Source organism: Pagrus major, chromosome 6, assembly GCF_040436345.1.
Source record: "Pagrus major chromosome 6, Pma_NU_1.0".
In the NCBI taxonomy this organism is placed as follows: Eukaryota; Metazoa; Chordata; class Actinopteri; order Spariformes; family Sparidae; genus Pagrus; species Pagrus major.
This window is the reverse complement of record NC_133220.1, coordinates 21,133,885-21,153,798: the sequence shown is the minus strand read 5'-3', so window position 1 is coordinate 21,153,798 and position 19,914 is coordinate 21,133,885. Positions and strand designations below refer to the sequence as shown.

Genomic DNA, 19,914 nt, shown 5'->3' with positions numbered 1-19,914 from the left:
GCGTACCAGACACGGGGGTTCAGGTGCCCCTTGACCAGACTCTCTGTTTGAAAGTCAATCAACCAACTACAAAGAAAAGCAAAATTACTAAAAAGATGTGTGAAACAACAACAAAGAAACAAAATTAGTGCAAAGATGTACAAAATGACCACAGACACACACTAAATAACAAGAAATATGCCATGACGACTGCAAAGACACAACATGATCACAAATAGACACAAAATGTTGCATGATTACGCAAAGACAAAGAGACGACCACAGAAAACAGACACGTGAAATGATTAAAAGGAAACGCAAACCCCTAAAAAACATACAAACGACCATAGAGACGCAAAATCATACACTACTACAAAAAAGATGCAAAACAACTGTGAACAGTTGCAGATAATTATGAAGAGAGGCAAAACGACAGCAAAGAGACACAACACAGTCACAAAGTGTTTTTTGTCTCTGTCTGAGTGTCTTTCACCCATCGAGGAGGGACAGGGGCCTTTTTATGTCCTGTTGTCTTATCTGTTCATGCTGAGAAACATGTCAGGAAATGTGTAATGTTGCTTTCTTTAAGAAAAATGACGATGACGAATCAGGACACCACAAGTCAAAGAGTTTTATTGATAAGATCCCACATGAGATTATTTACATTCAATATGACAGTGACAGATGAGCACCTCTGTTTTATCTTTGTTCCCTTTTTCCTCTTTCTGCTTGATTGGGGCGCCTTCTTTGTGTGAGTTTGCAAATGTGTTTAGTTCAGATAACATTTTAACAATGGCAGGGTTAAAATAGCCCACCAGAGGGAAAACGTGCAGGGAACGCACAGACAAACACAACTCATGGATTCAGATCCCACAGTGAGGCTGGAAATGGACAGTCACTGCAGTTATTTGAGGACGCTGTATGACTGCGTAAAGGAATTTGAAATCAGAGTTCTCAGGGGAATAAAGTGGAATTGGTCCCTTATGAAATTATGCATTACAAAAATATCAATCAAGGAGTTTTCAATGGAAAAAGTAAGAAATTTATACATATAAAAAATAAAGTACAGTGTCCGAGGTGCTTCAAAACCAGATCTTCACATATTCCATCTCATCTGTTATCACCATCTGTTGACGTGTATGTGCAGAGTATACACACACATAAACAATCAAACCAGTATGATTATACAAAATCCAGATTAGCCTCAACCACAGTGATATTCGAAGGAATTTTAGGACAATACGTGATAAACGGAAACACTGAGACCTCGAGGACTCCTGTACAGGACTGACACAAACAATGCTGACACGGAGCTCAGACTCAGTCGAGGCACTCCTCCTCCAGAAGGGTAAAGTGAGTTCATTTGTCCTCGCAGGTCATTACTGCTCGCTCTCCATCAGCTGATCCAGGTTGGCTGGTGGATGTGATGAATGACCCCCACCCTCATTTACTGTGGTTGCCTGGACACTGGCAGTCACAGCCTGAGAGGAGAAGAAGCAACCAATTAAAGGTTTTTGTACTCGACTTGTTTAAATGTGGAAAGGAACTTTCCACTTTCCAAATTGTTTGGATGGCCTAAATGTTAATGAAAGTTTGTTGTTGTCAATAACACAAAACTGTACATTTAAAGTCAAATTTAGTCAAACTGTATATACATTTAGATAAAAATGAAAAAGGATTCAGGGAGCTAATCACATCACCCAGATACAAACATTAACAATCTTGACTAAATTATGAATTGTATGCAATTCCAGTCTGTTAAAATATTTCTAAAGCTGCATTAATTGATTTGAACAAACTGTTCAACATTGACACATTATCACAAAGTTATTACAGCTAACATAATGGAAAACACATACCTGCATAACAATACAGCAAGTCAAATCAATCAAAAGTAACATTTAAAATTAAAAAAATTAAAAAATCACATTGTGAGAGATTGTGTGAGGAGCCATCACCCCAAAAAGAACAAGAGGGAGGACAAAATGGACAAAGGAAGAAATGTCAATAAAGAGGAAGGTGAAGTAATATTATAGTGAGGCGTATTTCTTCTTCTTGGCACCTGTTTCATTCATTTTCAGTGGCAAACTGAGCAGAGCAGAGGGCTTGAGTGAGCGCAGGACGAGTGACACACGTCAGGCAGGGTCTTTTGCACATGCTCACCTCTGCCTCTGGTACAACGACACACATACCACGAGAAACTAAGACAGTCCCATTTGATTTGTACCTTTAAATTGAGAGATTAACAGGAGAAATTACTAATCTGGAGCACAGCAGGAGAAAGGGTTGAAAAATTAGCTTTTTTACACAGCCAACAGATGTGGAGCTAAATTATCGTTCATTTGGAGCTTCTGACATGAAAATAAGTTAAAAGTTCACTCTATTTTAGCTCTGTTTTTGGTCTCCACCATTGCCTGAGGCAAATATCTAGCTCCTTGATACTAAACTACATTCACCAGCTAGTGGCTAATTGTGTCTGTCTGCAGTTTGGTACTAAGCATGTGGTGTACAGTGTTTTTTTAGAGGCTATTCCACTGATTTAGCTGCTTGTTGCTGATGAGAGTGATGATAGTGAACCAAAACAGCAAATTCGTGGACTATAAAACCAAAACAATGAAGTGAAAGATGCCAAAAAGCTCCACAGAGCTGAAGAAAACTATTAGAAAAGAGTTTCTAATTCTTTGTGGGTAACCCCTATCACATTACACATTACACCTGGTCATTGACCAGTTGCTAACATATACATATTGTTTAGTGCAGCTTTAAAAATGTATGAATTACAAATATGTCAAATGCTGACATACACCACAAAAAAACCCTCAAACTTCAAGTTTATGCTTCGACTGAATTGTCACTGGATTTTACTTTTACAGGAATACAATTATGGAGCTGTTACATAAAAATGTAATATTGATCAGAAACAGATGTTAACTATGAAAAGTCTGACAAAGGCTTCGCTCTGAGCGATAAGCACCAAAGAAATAAAGATTTTAGGAAGCCTGTCTGAACTCCTGCACCAAAAGCAGGATGGAAACACTGCTGATCCAAAAACACAAAGAGGACAAGAGCGACTTGGTGGAAACGAGCCAGATAAGCTCGTCTAATAAGAGCCCTGTGATCAAATCATTTCCCCCCTATGTGGAAGTCTGAGTGAATAAGATAAAAAAGCAGGTCAGTGAGTTTTCCATAAACTAGATGACTGAATGACATTGGCAGCAGATAAGGTCGAGCAGGTTTGTAAATCTACGCAGAAACAACAACAGGATATTTGACAAAGACATCCAGAGCGTCATTTCCCCTCATCGTCAGTGATCATGACAACAAACGGCCTCGGGCTGCTGACAGAGAGACAACAGCTCTGTTCATCTGATCTACCAAATGTGAAAAACGGCAAATTTATTTGAACTGTGAGCAATAAACACTTAACAGGGTAGTTAGTTATAAAGTGTATGATGCTCCCAACCTGTCCTGATAAACCTGATAAAATACTCAAGTGTCGTTCTGTCTTCAGGTCCTGACAGTTTAAACTGACGTTGACGTTGTAGCACAACAGTCTACTACGGGAGAACGCCTGGTTTGCCGTACTCAGGAGTATGTCACAAAGAGTTAGAGGATAGTAACAGAAGTAGTCGTTGTAAGAGTTAAATGTTGCTTCGCGATATTTGTTTTCCACTACTAAGGCAACACGCTGGAATGTTTGACGGACCCTCTACCATCACTGCTTAAAGTCCCTTGTGATACCAGACTGAAAGCAGCATTTTGCTACCTGCCTGTATGTGTGGGCACAATGTGCTGTGTTGCACCTGTCACCACACCAAGCTGTTAAATTGTTCTTTAAAAGGTCTTTACTTTGACCCACACGAAAGAAAAAACGCTGCGTTCCAGTATCCACACTTCAATACCATTTAGTATGCCAGAAAAAAGATTTAGTATGTCCCAATACATAGTATGTCAAGTGCAGTAAGCCAACAATACCAGGAAGTCCTCCTGCATGCAGTTGCATTTTGCAGTAAGAAAGCCAGCATTGTTTTCTGGCTATTCTAACCCACCATCGTCTACACAGTGGAAGACACGCCACATCAACTAAGCCGCTGAAAGAGCACAAACAGATGACAGCTCGTTGGCTGTCTATATTGCATACTTTTTCTTTTTGCTTCAAGACGCAATGTTATGATGAAGTAGTACGTCCAAATTATATGTGTACTGCATGCAACAGTCCGTACTTTGTACGGGCAGCTGCAGTGCGTACTGAAACTAAAAAGAAAAAGTATGCGATTTGGAAGGAAACTATATTTCCTATCTTACCACAATAGTATCAAACTTGTATGTGGTGCTCTTATAGTATTGAGAAGTTCTAAAAAGTCGTTTGAATTCACTTTTCACAGCTGTCTAAAGTAAAACTGATGTACCTGCATGCTGTGCTGGCTGCAGGGTGGCAGGCCATTGAACGTCGCACAGCCGTGTCTCACCTCTGTGGACAAACTGAGCTGTGAGTGGGAGGAGAGCGTAGGGTGAGCTGCTCGATGTGTCGCAGCACAAGGATTAGAGACCTTGAGAGAAAAAGAGGAATCAAATAAAAGGCGATGTTGGAGAAGGAAGGAAGGAATGTATACAAATGTGTAAAGGAGCGTTGCTGTACTGTCCACTCACCACCTTCAAGGCCGGGCAGTGCTGTGGCGGGTGCAGAGAGGGCAGGGAGGTGTTGTGAGGCAGCAGGCGGGGCTGCTGACGTCGTTCCATGGATGCAGAGGAGTGAGGTCGCAGGCCGGGTGCTGACGCAGTTTGAGTCTTCATGTTCCTGCCCAGGCTGTTTGAGTTGCTCTCCCTGCGTTGGTACTCTATTGGAGACTGAAGAGCTAAAGTGGACAGGGGGAGGTCATTAATGTGACATTAATCAAACTCTTAAATGTGTGTTTTAATTGAGGAAACACTGAGCCGCTAGTACCATTAAGGAAGTTCCTCTGAGTCTCTAAGATCTGAACCACGTCATCGAGCCAAGCTTGCTTTATTTCCGGAGATGATGCCTGCATGATGAAGCGCGTCACGCTGCTGTCAGTCCCGCGGGAGGTCAGGACCAGACAGAATGGATCTTCCTCTGAGTGTTCCTCCACGCCCAAACAGCTGACCTGAAGCACACAGGAGACTTGTAAAAAAAAAAACACTAAACCAAAGATGTTTTAAAGATGTCTTAAAACATAGAGTCACTCGCACCTTGATGCTGTTTTTAAAAGTGTACCCTGGCAACGAAAAGCCTTTCTTCTTATCAATCGGCTCACTGAACATGACCAGCTGCTCAAACAGGAAGACCCGCCTCTCCTTGGCTCTGGACAGGAGGCCGCCTTCCTGCTCGCTGACAGAAAAGGTGTCCTGCTGGAGCAGCTTCCCCTGAGCTGTGATTTTCCCCTGAAACACAATGTAAACATTGTCATAGACCGTAAGTTACACTTGACATGTGTTTCATCTGTGACGACAGATAGAAAAAAATGTATATCTCACCTCAAAACCTTGGAGCCGGCCCACATTCATCATATCGTTACAGCGTTTTGGCACAAAACACATCACCTCCACTGCTTTCTGATGGAGGAAATTGGATGGAGAATCAAAGTTTTTGATTTACAGAATCAGAATATTACTGTTTACATTCAGCTGCCAGTTTATTAGGTACTCCAAGCTAAAACTAATGTAGTTAAATCCCATAGTGTTGATTAATTTCTATGATCATTTTGGAGGATGTAGTTGGTCGTACCATTGAACTATGTCACATTGTATAGACAGGTGTTTCTGTAAGCCTTCCCTCATTAGGACAAAATATTAAAAGCACCTGTTTCTAATAAACTTTGGACTGAGTATTTATATTCTGAAATCTGCTCTTACCCGCAGCTCCTCAACGTCCCGTCCTGCTTTGCTGTAGTACTTCAGGAAGTCCTGGAGTCGCCAACCAGAGAGAGGTTTATTTAGTTTTCAGTTTTAATCAGTCAGCGCACACTGCTTCATACAGATTAAAGGTTGACAAAGCTATTTTTGATTTATTAGAAAACTTAGGAGTTTGACTTCCAACTCATCCACTCCTCTTTGGTGAAGACAGTTGCCTGGAAAGACCTTCTCAAACAGTTTGCCTTTTCAGTTCCTTCCATGCAGACATCAATCATACTATACATGTTGTAATTAAAATAATGTCAAATAAAAAACAAACACGTAACAAGGCCTTGCATGCAGACAAACAGTCATGTGAAACAGCGAACCTTCAGCAGCAGCTGATACTTCATGATTCTCTGAACAGGTTTGATGAGCAGATCGTTGAGCTGCAGCCTGTGACCCAACTGCTGCCGGAGATCCTGTCAGGAGACAAAAAGGGTGTTTCTAAGTAAAAAGAAAAAAGTCACTGGAGAGCTACAATAAAACTAAAGTATAAAGGTTCACTCACCTCAAAGTAGGTCTCAATGTACTCAGAGACAATGTGCTCTGATTTGGGTTTGTTCTGACAGTAAACCACGTACATGTGAAGACGCCGCTCCTGGAAATGTAAGTATATAAGAGATTATTCCAAATAATCTGTGTGAGAGAAAGAATTACGGTTCTGCTTTGCTCCCTCAGTTTCCTCTCAGTTTTGTTGTTGTCTTGGCTGAGTTTTTTTTCGAGTTTTCAGTGCAGGACCTGTGCCTCATTAAATAGTTCCAGTGGCTGAGGAAGAATAGTTTAATTTGACATGCTACAGTACACTGGGTGAGAAGCTCCACCAAATATAAATATTTTTTTCTCGAATTTTCTGCAGTAGTTTATTTTTATGTTCTAAATAGACCCCATGCTGATATGTACACTGCCGATAAAATGTATGCACTACGTGTATGGTTGAACTTCATTTAGTCCATTTGTAGAGATCTGTTTTCACTTTGACATTAAAATATTCAAAGTTCAATGTTACACAACAACAAATGAAAAACAACACTTCTTATAGAGCTCTCAGGTCTGTAATTCCAGCACATTTTCACACACAGTGTGGTCTCTGCGGGGCGTCTTTAGCACTGATTGTCGGCTCCGAGGCATCTATAGTCAAACCAGAATGATTACAAGATCGTTTCTTCCACAGCTGCACCTGCAGACAAATGATCTGTGACATGAAGACACATCTGGATGGCAGGGGGCCAAGGCTTTATGTGCAGTCAGAGCTCTGATCTGTGAGATGACTGCAACCTTCAGCCAAAACTGAAAACATGCAGAGACGGAAAGAAAAAGAAACTTCTCATCCACACTTGTTACTCACTGATGTGTAGACTCACATGTTTGATGAAGAGCTCAGCCAGGCTGTCTGGATCACCCACACATTTCTCCAGCTCTCCCAGGAAATAACTGTGTGACACGAAGCAGTGAAGGTCAGACACACACACACACACACAGGCAAGAAACAGCCACAGGGGGCCTGACACAAGCTGAACCATCATGAAACACAAGACGCTCAGAAAAAATAAGTAGCACTGCAAGAGATAGCTCAAATTCAGAGAAACTGAGAGGGAAAAAGACAGAAGAGACGCCTCTGACTCACTCCTTATGCCAGTCATAGATCTGGTGGATGTTTCCGAACACAATCCTGTCCTTCCCTTTCATGTCGTCTGGAACTCCCTGATTGGCCATGGTGGCCATGTAGCCCTACACACACACACACACACACATACACACATGTCATTAATCACATCAGAGGAGGTTTCCAGATGGAAAACAAAAATGTCTCTTTCAGTTTAATGTTGCAAAATGCTGCTGATAAAGGAATCTCAGTAATGTCTAATAAATGTCATGAGAGGATTATTTAAAGGCTGGAGGAGAGACACACCTGCACTATGAGTCCAAGATCTTCCACGTACAACCTTTCTGTCTCTATCAGCTCTGTCAGCACATATCTGAGAGAGAGAAATTTGAATAATGAAAATCAGAAATTGACATACATGTTATAAGACATTTTGGAAAGTACACTTATTTGCCTTTCTGCTGAGAGTGAGAAGAGAAGATCGATACCACCAGTCAGAGCCATGAGGAAAACAGTTGGAAATAATTTACGTTCTAGTGTACTTTATTTGCTGAGGTTACACAGTTTCATAAATTCATTGCAGCATGCTTTATTAGTTAACAGTTAACACTGCAGTCAGCCCTGGCTTCTGATTGGATGGAAGACACAGCATGCTGCCCTGTTTTTGTAAGATGGTTTTGGAGGAAGCCGTGCAGCCCTGGAAGCACACTGGTCGTTGACCGTGCTTTATGCTTAGCATACCGTTTGCTGTTTTCATCGTACTTGTGTGGAACGTTGTGTTATATTTTTTTGTATCTTAACTTAGCTAACTTTAGCATAAAGACTGAAAACTGGTGGATATTGCTTGCCTAGCTCTATCCAAAGGTACCAAAATCTGCCAATAAGTATGTCTAAAGCTCGAAATTATACATTATATCGCATTTGTTTAATCCGTACAAAAACTGACGTGTAAAAAGAAAGTGACTTCCTGGTGTCTCCACTGGTTTTGTGGCATTGTCACAGTGACAAGACTACAGAGAGTCACTTTGCAGCCACATAACCCCTCGTTAAACCTCAACTCGTCATGTTTTTTATAGTGATTGGCATAGACTGTACAAAACATGGACGTAGTCTCTGTGATGTCACGCATAGGTGTCTGAAGAGCCATTGTGAAGCTGAGTGTGGTGGCTCAGGCCGTAGCCATCTTAGCAGTGCCTGACTTTGCTTAACTCAAAGCTAAAATTAAAATAAAAAATAAAGAAATAAATGTTTATTTCTGCGGTAAAGTTGGGCATTTTAATATGGGGCTCTATGGAGATTAACTCAGTGCTGTAGCCAGTCTCAAGTGGCCATTCATGGAACTGTTTTTGGGCTAGCTGTTTCCCCGTTTTCAGTCATTATGCTAAACTGACCATCTGCTGACTGTAGCTTCATCTTTACCGTACAGACATGAAAGTGTTATCAATCTTCTCATCTAACTCTGCACAAGAAAGCATGTAACCATATTTTCCGACATGTCACACTACTCCTTCAATAAGGTGAACACCTACATGCTCTTCTCTAAGGCAGTGTTTCGTTCCTCTTCACTGTCCACTGTAGTAGACCACTGGCTGGTTGAGTCATCAGTCACAGTGCAGCTGTCTTCCCCTTGGAGAGTGTTGATGCTGGATCTTTGACTCTAAAACACACAAACAGGACAGTAGAGCTTTTGGTAAACATCACTGTAACATGCTATGTAAGAGGATACAGACAGCAAATCATTCTGTTGTGTGAGACAGTGAAACTCAGTGGAAAGTACATTAACACAAGTACTGCACTGAAGTATTATGTTGAAGTACTTTACTTAAGTATTTCCATTTCCATTCCACTACTTTTATTTGATAGTTACCTAATGGTACAATATTATGTTTATGAGGTGTTAGCAGTTCTACCCAAGAGGCATCTGCCCTTTAAACTTCTCAGGTGGTTTTTATTTTGGGGTAAAGCGGTAAAATAATAAAGTGTTTCTTAAAAAAAAGCAAAGAATAGAGAAAAGTCCACAAACCAAATACAAATATGTGTAGCAGTAAATTTTTTCCCTCTTTCCTCTCCTATTAATCATCGCAGCTGTGGCTCCAGAGGGAAAGAGGGTTGTCCACTAATCACAGGGTTGGTGTCTTAAGACAGTTGTCAAAGTGTCCTTAGGCACTGAACCCCAAATTGCTCCCAGTGGGGCTGTACAAATGCAGCCAGTCATTATTTATCTCACGACCCGTCACATTTATCTTGTGATCCTTTGGGACAAGATAACGGGAACCACTGAACCTTGACCAGCTAAAACACTTCTGCATTGGTTTTTTGCACATTAAAGCATGCAAACCTATTCTAGTGGTAACTCAAAATAAAAATTTGAACATGAAAATGAGCATAATATATCTCCTTTAAAGCTGCTACAAGGAACTTTAATATTTTGTTGATTCTGGCGGCCCCTGTGGACAAAAGTGGTATGAGCACCACCACCTCATGTTGTAAAGTTCTTCATATCGTCGTTTGCAAGTAAAATAAAGGATGCACAAATATTTTTAGTACTTTCTTTCTTTTTAAACACAGCTGTTTGCAGGATGCATAGCAATGAGGTTAATGTGTCTGTTTGTGGCTATGTAAGATTAATAATTGTATACGACAATGTTGAAGCAAAGTAAACTTTGTTTTAGTGCTGTACGACCAGACTACAGAGCAGCTTCTCCTGAGACTCCTTAATTCATCCTCAGCAATCAGCCATAAAAAATAGTTTTAATTGTATGACTTATTCAACATGGATAAGTCTGAATTCACCCCAGGCATTAAGAATAATTATAATAACTACACAAAAGTAGCCAATCTGTTCACTAATGGTCTAGTTTGCTAATGTAGGTCATATAAGGGATCAGTATTAAATTTAGATGAGACGTACGTCAGACCACCGGGCATCAACGTCACAAACTTAAATCATTAAGCCTCGTGCACAGCACGTCCTGACCCAGCCAGCACACATCTGTAGAAAACGATAAAGTTTAGAGTGTCCTAATCCTGAGAAACACATCAGTAGGCCAATTTTAATGATCCCTTTTGGAAAGTTTTGCCAACCTCAAATCCTAAGTAACCCGAGAGTACTAATCACTTTTTAATGTGTCCTGTTGCTAAGGAGACCATGCAGAAAAATTTGGAACAGTACAGAACAGTCAGTACAGGCCAGACGGATGAAGGTGAATAATGAGCAACATTCGTACAATTTGTCAAGTCAAATGATAAAGGTCGAGGTGACTGACCACAGCATGGAGAGATGTTATATAAGAAATATCACTCCTCAGCTAAAATCAGTGTAATCTAATGTGAATTTGACTGTAATTCTCTTGACATACTGTAGGCTCACCACATTTTGTTCTCTGCCTCGGTGCACTAGATCATAATCCTTCTGTGGAGTCAGTTTGTAGGTCAAATATGCGCTTTCTGTTTATTTTCTCTCTTTGAGGCGACTGTTCACGTCCTCACCCAGCAGACATCCTGCCTATGAGAAACATCTGAGCCATTTAAATTGCTGAGTGTAGCTTGTTGATCTAAATGTTTCCTCCTCTGTTACAGTCATATCTCATCAGCTGAAAGTCCATTAGCTTCTCTAAAATCCATGGGGAGGTTAAAGGAATAGTTCGCCTTTTGGGAAATATGCCTTTTTGCTTTTATGCCGGGTGTTAGACAGGAAAATCGATACCACTCTCGTGTCTGTTGGGCGGATATGTAGCTGGAGCCAGCATCCAGTTAGCTTAGCTTAGCATAAAGAAAAGGGGAAACAGCTACGATCGCTCTGTACAAAGTAACAAAATCCATCTACCAACACCTCTGAAGCTATAATTAACACAATACATCTTGTTTGTATAATCTCCACAGAAAATGACATGTAAAACTGACATTTTACAGAGGGTTATGTGTTGGTTTTTGTGCCAGAAACTCCAACAAAAATAAAAAAGTTAGGAACCAAAATCAACATTAAGCTGCAGGTGTCTATGGATTAATATTGTCCCACATGAGGGCCACTGGACTGAGTAAGGCTGAAAGTGAGTACAGTCATTAATCAAGCAGAACAATAAAATACTTTATTATGGTAAAAGGATTATTTCAACCCTTTAAACATTCTTCTTATCTCTTATGTAAAACTTGTGTAACTCGACTCTAAAGGAGTCCTGTCCAACACCCACAGGCCTGTTTCTCATCTTGCCTGTTGGCTTCATCTCCTAATTGTGATAAACTGTGGTGACACCCTTTTGAATTTTACGGTTGTAGCTATTGGCTGTCTGATTTGGTGTGTGGGCTGACAGGTGTGTGAGCACAAAAAGAGAGCTTTGAGGCTTTTTACACATTTACTATGTCTGAAATGAAACGACAACCAGGAGATAGATCAGTTGATCGCCAATCAAGAAAGGAGATCAAGAGCAACATGTTCATGCCATAAACCCACTTCTTTACCAGTCTGACATCCAACGGCAGCGTTCACATTCACATACGCTGTTCCCCTTGACTAATTAGCGCTTTATTGTTGGGGCCGGTTGGTTGTCGTGATAGTACGCTCATCACCTCCAACCCTGACCCTGTTTCATCCTGTTCCAGACTGTTTAGCTAGTTGATAACTTCCAGATGCCGTCCAGAAAAGCCCACAGGATTGATTCCACTCCACAGGGCCTTTCAAAGAGGGTTACCAGAGTGTGTGTGTGTGTGTGTTTGACCATGCTCATAAAATATGCAGCAAAATGTGAAAATCTGAGCTATTCATTGAGTACAATTGGTGGAAGTCAAATGATGTGTGCTAACACAGCCGAACAGGATGAGGAGTGACGTGCATGTTTATAATTCACAGTTTCAGTCGAAGCTGTCTTGATATTTACGTGAGTGTGCTTCAGTGATTTATACATCATTTATACTCATGAGACCTGCATTACCTAAAGGTTTGGTGATGAGAGGCTAATGAGTGAAGACATTAATGGTGACATCTGTGGAAATAAGTCCAGGACTTATCAATCTTATCAATCAGTTTGTCAGTCTGATATGTTGTGCATAAATATGTGTCATTAATAAACCAAAATCTTGAGGCATTTGGTCACCCTGTTAGGCTTTTTATCTGCCCTACCTCCTTAGAAGATGCTCTCCATTCATTTGAGTTTTTGCCTTAATTTTGACTAGCTGGTTCCAACAGTATCAGGAAAACAGCTTGCACAGATTGGGTACAATACAAAACATTTCTCTGAAACCAGAGTCCTGTTTAAGTATTTATTGCTCAATTAGCCCATAAGTTGAATTATTATTCAGCTTTCTTGAATCAGATAGTTTATATGCAGCCAGCGGCTCAGCGGTTATACATGATATATAATATGTGGTACCATGTAATATGATTGCCACATATTCAGTGCATGCAAATGAATCTTCTGTTGTAACTGTTTTTCTGAGCTTTTAATCCAGCTATAGCCAGTCTATATTTTCCTCTAGTTGAAATGCTGTGATTTTTAAGGGGAGACCTCACTTGTCAACGACAAAGTATAGAACAGAAAATACAGACTTGGGGACCACAGCCTTGACACTGAAAAGTAAGACATTGTAGAAGCTGGATCAGAGGCTGTGACATCACTGTGACCTCTTGAAAATTGAGGCTGAAATGCACTTTCTTCTGTCGTGTCTAAAAAATGTTGAGATAAGGGAAACATATTATCCTGATTTTTCAAAAATAGTGCCAATAATTCTTGGAGAGAACAAGGAAGTAAACAGATTTCACATATCTCCACAGTTGTCTACCTGAAGGTGACTGTTAGCACGGTGATTCAGTCTATAAAATAGAATAGAAACATTACCAGACTCTGTGTGTCTCTTCCTTGCAGGAGGTCACATAAATGGTTCTGACTGGACAGCTGTGCAGGAGGAGATGCAGGACTCAACAGACCATCTTTCCACATCTATGCAACACAAACACAACAACCATTACAATCCACAATATAAAATGTGCTCATATATGTCGGAGGTATAAGTCTGTCTTTAAGTCTCACCGTGTCTCCTGAGGGGAGGATGGTGTAGTTGGCGTGCGGTTCCAGAGGCCTCGGCTGAGTTTCACTGTGGGAAAGCAGCGATGGTGGCTGCCTCCCGTCTGACCTGCACATCTGCTTCTCGACTTTTCCCACTCCTCCTCTGCCATCAGAGCTCAACTTGCGGACAGGATTGGTGAGCCATTTCTTGAGGGCGCTGACAGGGTGCCGTGATCCTCCAGACGAGGAGTGTGAGCAGGGGCTGGAGCTGCCTGAGGCCTGGTGGGGCACAGAGCCCGCTGATGGGGGGATACTGCCGTCACTGCCCGCCACAGTGAAAGACTCTGCTGCTGAGAGAGAGAAAAGGATTGGGTTAAAGTACAGCAGCTAATTGTGGGGTACATCCTCTCAGGTCAGATGCTAAAGACAGATTTCTGCACAAAAATGTCGTTCAATTTCCTGTTTTAAGCCCAAACTGTAACTTTAGTAGCTGCAGCTACTGTACCTCCCGGTCCTAAATCATTATAAACACAAGAACAGATCTGTTCTCACGAGGAAGGACTCCTTGTGAGAACTAATTTAAGTGGAAATTATATACTGCAGCTTGACGCCATGCATTTGTTATGCAACATCAAAAAAAGACAATTTATTTCAACCAAAGACGTGTTGACATAAACTAAAGGTCGCCATTTACATCATTATACTTGCAGCACTTTTACTTAGCTAAATGAATAAGAAACAATGCCGGAGTATAGAGGCAGTTAAAATAAAACAAAACTGAACATGGAAAGTCTTCCTTTTGATGCATTGACACAAACATTATTTGCAGAGGCGGAGTTATGGAGCGCAAAAACACAGCAGAGCTCTGGACAAACATATAACACGGTAATTAAAATACTGAAAATCAAAATGGCCAAATTAAAGTCCTGTTATATAAAGGAACAGCCAAAGGTTTATAATTTATCAACAATAATTGCACAGCCACATTTGACTTCTTTAAACTTATTCATATTTTATATGCTCATTATAGGATTTTAAGCTTAATCTGCAAAGTAACTAGAGAGGCAAAGTCCCTTCTCTTCTGGAAAGTCAAGAAGGTCACAATTTTCATTAAAGTAGTAAAGTATAATCACATTTTTTGTGAAACCGCTCGTTGAACTACACGTCTCGCTCAACCTACGTCAGAACACCAACATGGCCGTCAGCTTGGTAGAGAAAAAGTATTAACAAAGTCGAAAATGACAACGAGTCTGGACACATTGACAACGGCAGGAGAGTTAGTCAGTTGTGTGAGCTGACTAATAAACAGGACCGGCTTTTCAAGGTTTCATTTATAGGTTTTGGTGTGCGTTAAACAAGACGTCACTAACACGACTGTCGGGTGTGAAGTCTTTATAACTACATATTTTCACAGTCTTAGTTCAACAGTTTTATGACAAACTGCGACTTTCTTGAGTTGAAAAAATATCTTTTAAATTGATAAACATCATACGTGTAATTCATGGCACAATTCAGACGGGATCAAAAAATTATTTCTCTCTCTCCATTCACTATCATGCTATTTTTTTCTGTAATAAAGTACTGTGGCGGTCCACTGGAAGGGGCCCGACTTTGCCTTTTTATACTTGTCAAATAAATGTAGTGCAATATTTCACTCTGAATTGTAGTAGAACTATATTGAAACATGAAATCGAAATACTTAAGTGTTACTACCTCGTTATTGCACTGAAGTAAATGTACTTTCTCTGTTGAAACATAAATATACAATCTGAACTGGAACATAATTGTACACAGTTAAGACACCATAAATTGTGCCTTTAAAAACTTTATATCGACTGTGGTAACACGAACCCTCATTTATCTCAGCTACAACTGGGACTCTGGTTTTACTTCTAAAATGTAATTAAGTTACTGAATGAAACATTTAAAGAGTGATTTTTTTTTTTCCGGTCCTCAGTGGATTATGTGAATTTAAGTTAGTCATAACTGAGCCCATCATGTCTGCACTGAACTGCCCTCATTCTTTCTGCAGCTCAGGCCGCACCAACACTGGAGCTGACACCCTTTTATGCCACAGCTGGAATTTGTTTCCAGCTTTAAGTCTCTTGACTATGGAAACTGGTACCTAATCCCCAACCACACTGTTTTAATCAACCCTAACATTAACATTTCACTCTGTTCTGCTGATCGTAGCAAAGTGGAATCTTTCAGGAGCCCCATTTTGTCGTTTTGGACTCTTCCCAGAAGCCACTATTCCCTGTCAGCACATTTATGTAAGCTGTAATCATAATAACAAGCTTTCAAGAAGCCAGTGGAAATCTGGGTCAGCCATTTGCCAAAACTGTCTGATACCGCCATTAAACAAGACAACATATTGGCAGTAAAATACTAAATAATGTGCTTTTCTTCCTGCTCCATTTCTGTTCTCTTATTTCACGGGGAGCAGCAAAACCTTCCCTAAATAGCCTACACGAAAACACATAAATCTTTGAAGGCCACATTTGTAATGATTTTATTCAAAGACATCTGGTATATATTTATCGTGTTAATATGCTGGTACCTTGAGTGACTGTTACACAACAGTTCAGTCTCCTAAAAAAACAATCTAGACATCTAAAGTAGGCTGGATTCAAATGAGACTGTAATTAAACTAATTCATTGCCTGCTTCTTCTCTCATGCAGCGAACAACACAAACTCATTTCTGTAATGGGATGATTAACAGGGAAGGGAGGAGGGTCGAGGTTTGTGTGTGTGTGTCTGTGTGTTATGTGTGTGTCTGGTGGTTCTTGGCGGAGGTTTGAACCAGAGGACAGTTGCGACAGTTTGCTTATCTTCAGAATGAATCATCAATAATAAACCCGTTTAGGAAGGTAGGAAAAAGAAAAATGTATCCAGAAAATTGTGGAGTTTAGAAGATGACAGAAGCCAAATATTTGATTGAGAGGAGAAGGAGAGAAAGAATAAGACGTTGGCTACAGCTGCAAGACATTAATTGTTAACTGGGGGAAAGAAGAGTCTACGACCATTCTAGCAGCTCTGTGAGGCCCACAATCATCAGTGCTTGAGCTAAAAGCTAATATTAGCATGCTAAAATACAATGATGATACTTTTTTAATAATGTTTACAGTGTTCATCGTCTTAGTTTAGCATGTGAGCATGCAAAATTTTGATGAGGTAGGTGGGAATATCATTAGTTTTGCAGTCGTAAACTTAAGTGTTGGACCAAATTTAAATTTATGATTGATGATGGCGCTAGATGAAAAGTCAGAGGTTCACCAAAGTTATTACTATTGATCCTGAGGGGATCAAAATGAATGTTTGTCACCAGTCATGGTTGGATTCTAATATAGCCATGGAAATCCAGCAGCAACCATTATAAAGAGTCAATGTAGTCCGCCATAGTTGTTCCTTGCAATGCTGAGAAAATCGGCAAATCCCGTGGAAAAGCAAACCGATTGGTAGAGGATTAAACCAACTCCAAACCAGCACTAACACCAGCCAAGAGCCAGCACTTGGTTCGCTTTTCGAAAGGTGGGTATTAAGGGTGAACCGAGCCAACCTAAGGTCTGACGAAGGCAACGCAACCACTTTATCTGCAAAATGGAGAGAAGCAATTCCCTAAAGAAGTGATTCACAGAGTTCCCCAGCTGGACACTCTCCTCCACCTGGCCACACCTTGAGATCCTTACCATGAAGAAAAGGTGACGAGGTCTCACATTCAAAAAATGAGAACCACCACCTCTCCAGTCCTGCAAGCAGTGTCCCCAAAATCCACATACCATTGGGGAAGCGTGTCAACGTCCCCATAATGAACCGTAACATGAGAACAGCTTTAACAAAAATTACTTTCTGACTGTATCCTGAACTATATGACAGCTCCAGCTATATGACTGAAATGAGGTAAGAACAGGGGAAATTCAACAGAATCCGTTGGTGAAACATCTACAAATGCCCTCAAACACACACACATACTTTCATCACCCTGAGCAGAGACAGCCATCTGGTCTCCTTGCTTTTTATCTACAGAGGTCAGTTCAGGGCCGCTACAGTAACTATCACCTCACCATCTGCTGATGTGATACAACAAGTGCACCTTACTGAGGTCTTTCTACAAATACATCAACAGTTTCTAAGAACTGACCCTTAATGGTGTGTAACGGTCATTGTAACGTCCAAACTGCTGCCGAGCCGAGCGACTCAGCTTGTCATGTTTGTTTGAGACGCTTATGTAATATGTTATGTTCACACAAAGCAACAGCTGGACCACCATCCGGTCTGTAGGGAGTGTCAGCACTGTCTGCAAGCATGCGTGCTGTGAATGCATCCTCACATACTGTACAAGCCTTATGGACATCCACATTATAGTAAACATTGTATCCTTGTGTCCATGAAAATAGTGAATAGTGAAGGTCCAACGTCAACTTCAATTTACAGAGTTTGTTCACCAATTTTCACAGACAATTTGTCAGTCATGGAGGTGGTGTTATGTGCAACACAACCACTGCATACAGGTTGGGTGGGGTTTGATTCTTTCTGCAACCCCATTATCTCAGACAACACACCTACCCAGATGGGAAGGGATGCCAGTAACCGGGACCAAAACATTAGCAAAGAGTCAGCCTCTCCGACAATAATCCTGTCTGCTGCACTGAAGCTCTGGCTGCTGAAACACTGCCAGAAAATGCTACTACACTGTGGCGTAACAGACCAACAGCTTCTTGTTACTGAAATGGAGTAGATTATTTGTGCAGTTTTTGAAGTATCTTTTAAGTCTATTTTAGTTTTGTATGCTTTTACTGGAGCAACATTAATCACATCCACTGATGATCACAAAGCTACACAGCTCAGTAAACTGGAGTCATTCACAGTGAGCAAGGAAAAGGAAGGCCACCTGAATGCATTTTGTTCATCCATGTTATTTTGTAAGTTCCTACTTTTCCACTTGAAAGAACAACTTTCTCAAATGTCCTTTATTTATACAATTAATATACTAACCAATAAAAAGGCTGTGAATGATGATAGTGTGCAGGAGTTCACTTCTGACCTTTGACGCACCTGTCCTCGACATGCAGCTGTGGAGAGATGCAGTTTTTGTACAAAATTGTTAAAACTATGTCCTTCTTTCTAAAAAGTGTGTCATGGTCCTCAGTACTAGTTTTGTTATTTCCTGTTTAATGTTGCCTCTCCTTGTGTGTCATGTTTTACTCTCCACTTCCTGTCTTTGTCTTTTTAATGCCCTTTTTTCTGTGTACACCTGTGTTTCGTTCAATCAGCCCCTGTGTATTACTCTTTAGTTTTCCTTGGACTCTCTTCAGCCTGGTTTTGTTCTCCACCCTTTTGTTGCCTGCTTTTTGATTATTTTGGATTCCAGCTTACATTAAAGCTCACCTTTTGTTTTTTCACCTGCTTGCCTCTGTGTCTTGTGTTTGGGTCCTTTCTTTGATAGACAGACATTACAAAGGGTTCATCTCTTTCTGAGTAGCTAATTTTAATTTTCAGACAACACGATGTGAAGCGACGTGATATAATGGGTAGTTAATATCATATCTGGGTAGATGCAGTGACTGGATATTAACCACTTGAATGCTACTTTTGAATGAAAACTGTTACCTTTAGACTTGGTTTCATAGTATCAACACAAGCAAAAGTAAACCTATGGTTTTACAGTATCTTGAGGATTAACTTGAAGTATATGAGAGGAAGAGTATATTCTGTATTTGTGCTCCTGTGACTGATGGGAGAGAGCGATGTTGCCATGACCTACTTTACATGACATCACTCTCTTGCGCTCTCTCTTGAAGCAGATGGTTGGGAGATAGTTAACTATATCTTCCCCCACTAAACCCCATAGATGGTCATGGTCAGCCACAGCAGGAATTATTGAGATGCTGTTGGAGCGCCGCTTCAAACAGGATGATGACACTTCACCAAGTGCAGACATGACTAAAGCTTTACACATGTAACGTGCCAGGCCTTAATTTGTCTGTTTATAGGAGATGAGTACTGCGGGTGCTTCATATTCTGTGCATGCTGATGGATGAAATCATCATTATTACAATCGAACCCGGTCATTTTTGGCTAAAAATGGCCTGCCTCACTTCCCAAAGCAAATACTCCACAGCGCTGTCGTTACCGCAACCAGAAATCAGCCACTTTGATGTCGTCAGCAGCCACTCACTCCTAAATTGGGCTGATGTACGGTTTATTAATCTGAGAGAGAGACAGATTGATAGAATTAAAAGCGCACACATTCACACACGAGTTGATGTCTCATCTTCTTTGCTAATCAATAACCTAATGACTGGTTTCATTCCTGAATATGTGAGAGGACATTTAGCTATGAAATGTTACATGATAGAAGCTTTAACTCGTCAGTCATTGGCGCTGCACTGCCTTGTAATGAAAAAGCACCTCTC

At 40.7% G+C, this 19,914-nt stretch overlaps 1 protein-coding gene across 3 annotated transcripts in view; it reads right to left on the bottom strand.

Annotated features, from left to right (window-relative positions):
* Window positions 1–586: 586 nt before the first annotated feature.
* The window catches only part of arhgef25b (Rho guanine nucleotide exchange factor (GEF) 25b), a 29,560-nt gene continuing 10,232 nt past the window's right edge, over window positions 587–19,914 (bottom strand). For 2 of the 3 annotated variants that reach the window (XM_073469155.1, XM_073469156.1), the window contains 15 exons: window positions 13,522–13,847; window positions 13,330–13,431; window positions 9,028–9,155; window positions 7,805–7,871; window positions 7,520–7,623; window positions 7,257–7,326; window positions 6,404–6,493; window positions 6,222–6,314; window positions 5,854–5,904; window positions 5,476–5,553; window positions 5,191–5,382; window positions 4,925–5,105; window positions 4,630–4,835; window positions 4,389–4,529; window positions 587–1,460 (listed from right to left, as the gene is read on the bottom strand). In XM_073469155.1, coding sequence (XP_073325256.1) covers window positions 1,359–1,460; window positions 4,389–4,529; window positions 4,630–4,835; window positions 4,925–5,105; window positions 5,191–5,382; window positions 5,476–5,553; window positions 5,854–5,904; window positions 6,222–6,314; window positions 6,404–6,493; window positions 7,257–7,326; window positions 7,520–7,623; window positions 7,805–7,871; window positions 9,028–9,155; window positions 13,330–13,431; window positions 13,522–13,847 — 1,931 coding nt within the window. In that variant the 3' untranslated portion in view covers window positions 587–1,358. The remainder of the gene's footprint in view (window positions 1,461–4,388; window positions 4,530–4,629; window positions 4,836–4,924; window positions 5,106–5,190; window positions 5,383–5,475; window positions 5,554–5,853; window positions 5,905–6,221; window positions 6,315–6,403; window positions 6,494–7,256; window positions 7,327–7,519; window positions 7,624–7,804; window positions 7,872–9,027; window positions 9,156–13,329; window positions 13,432–13,521; window positions 13,848–19,914) is intronic. The other variant, XM_073469157.1, reaches the window with a different exon arrangement.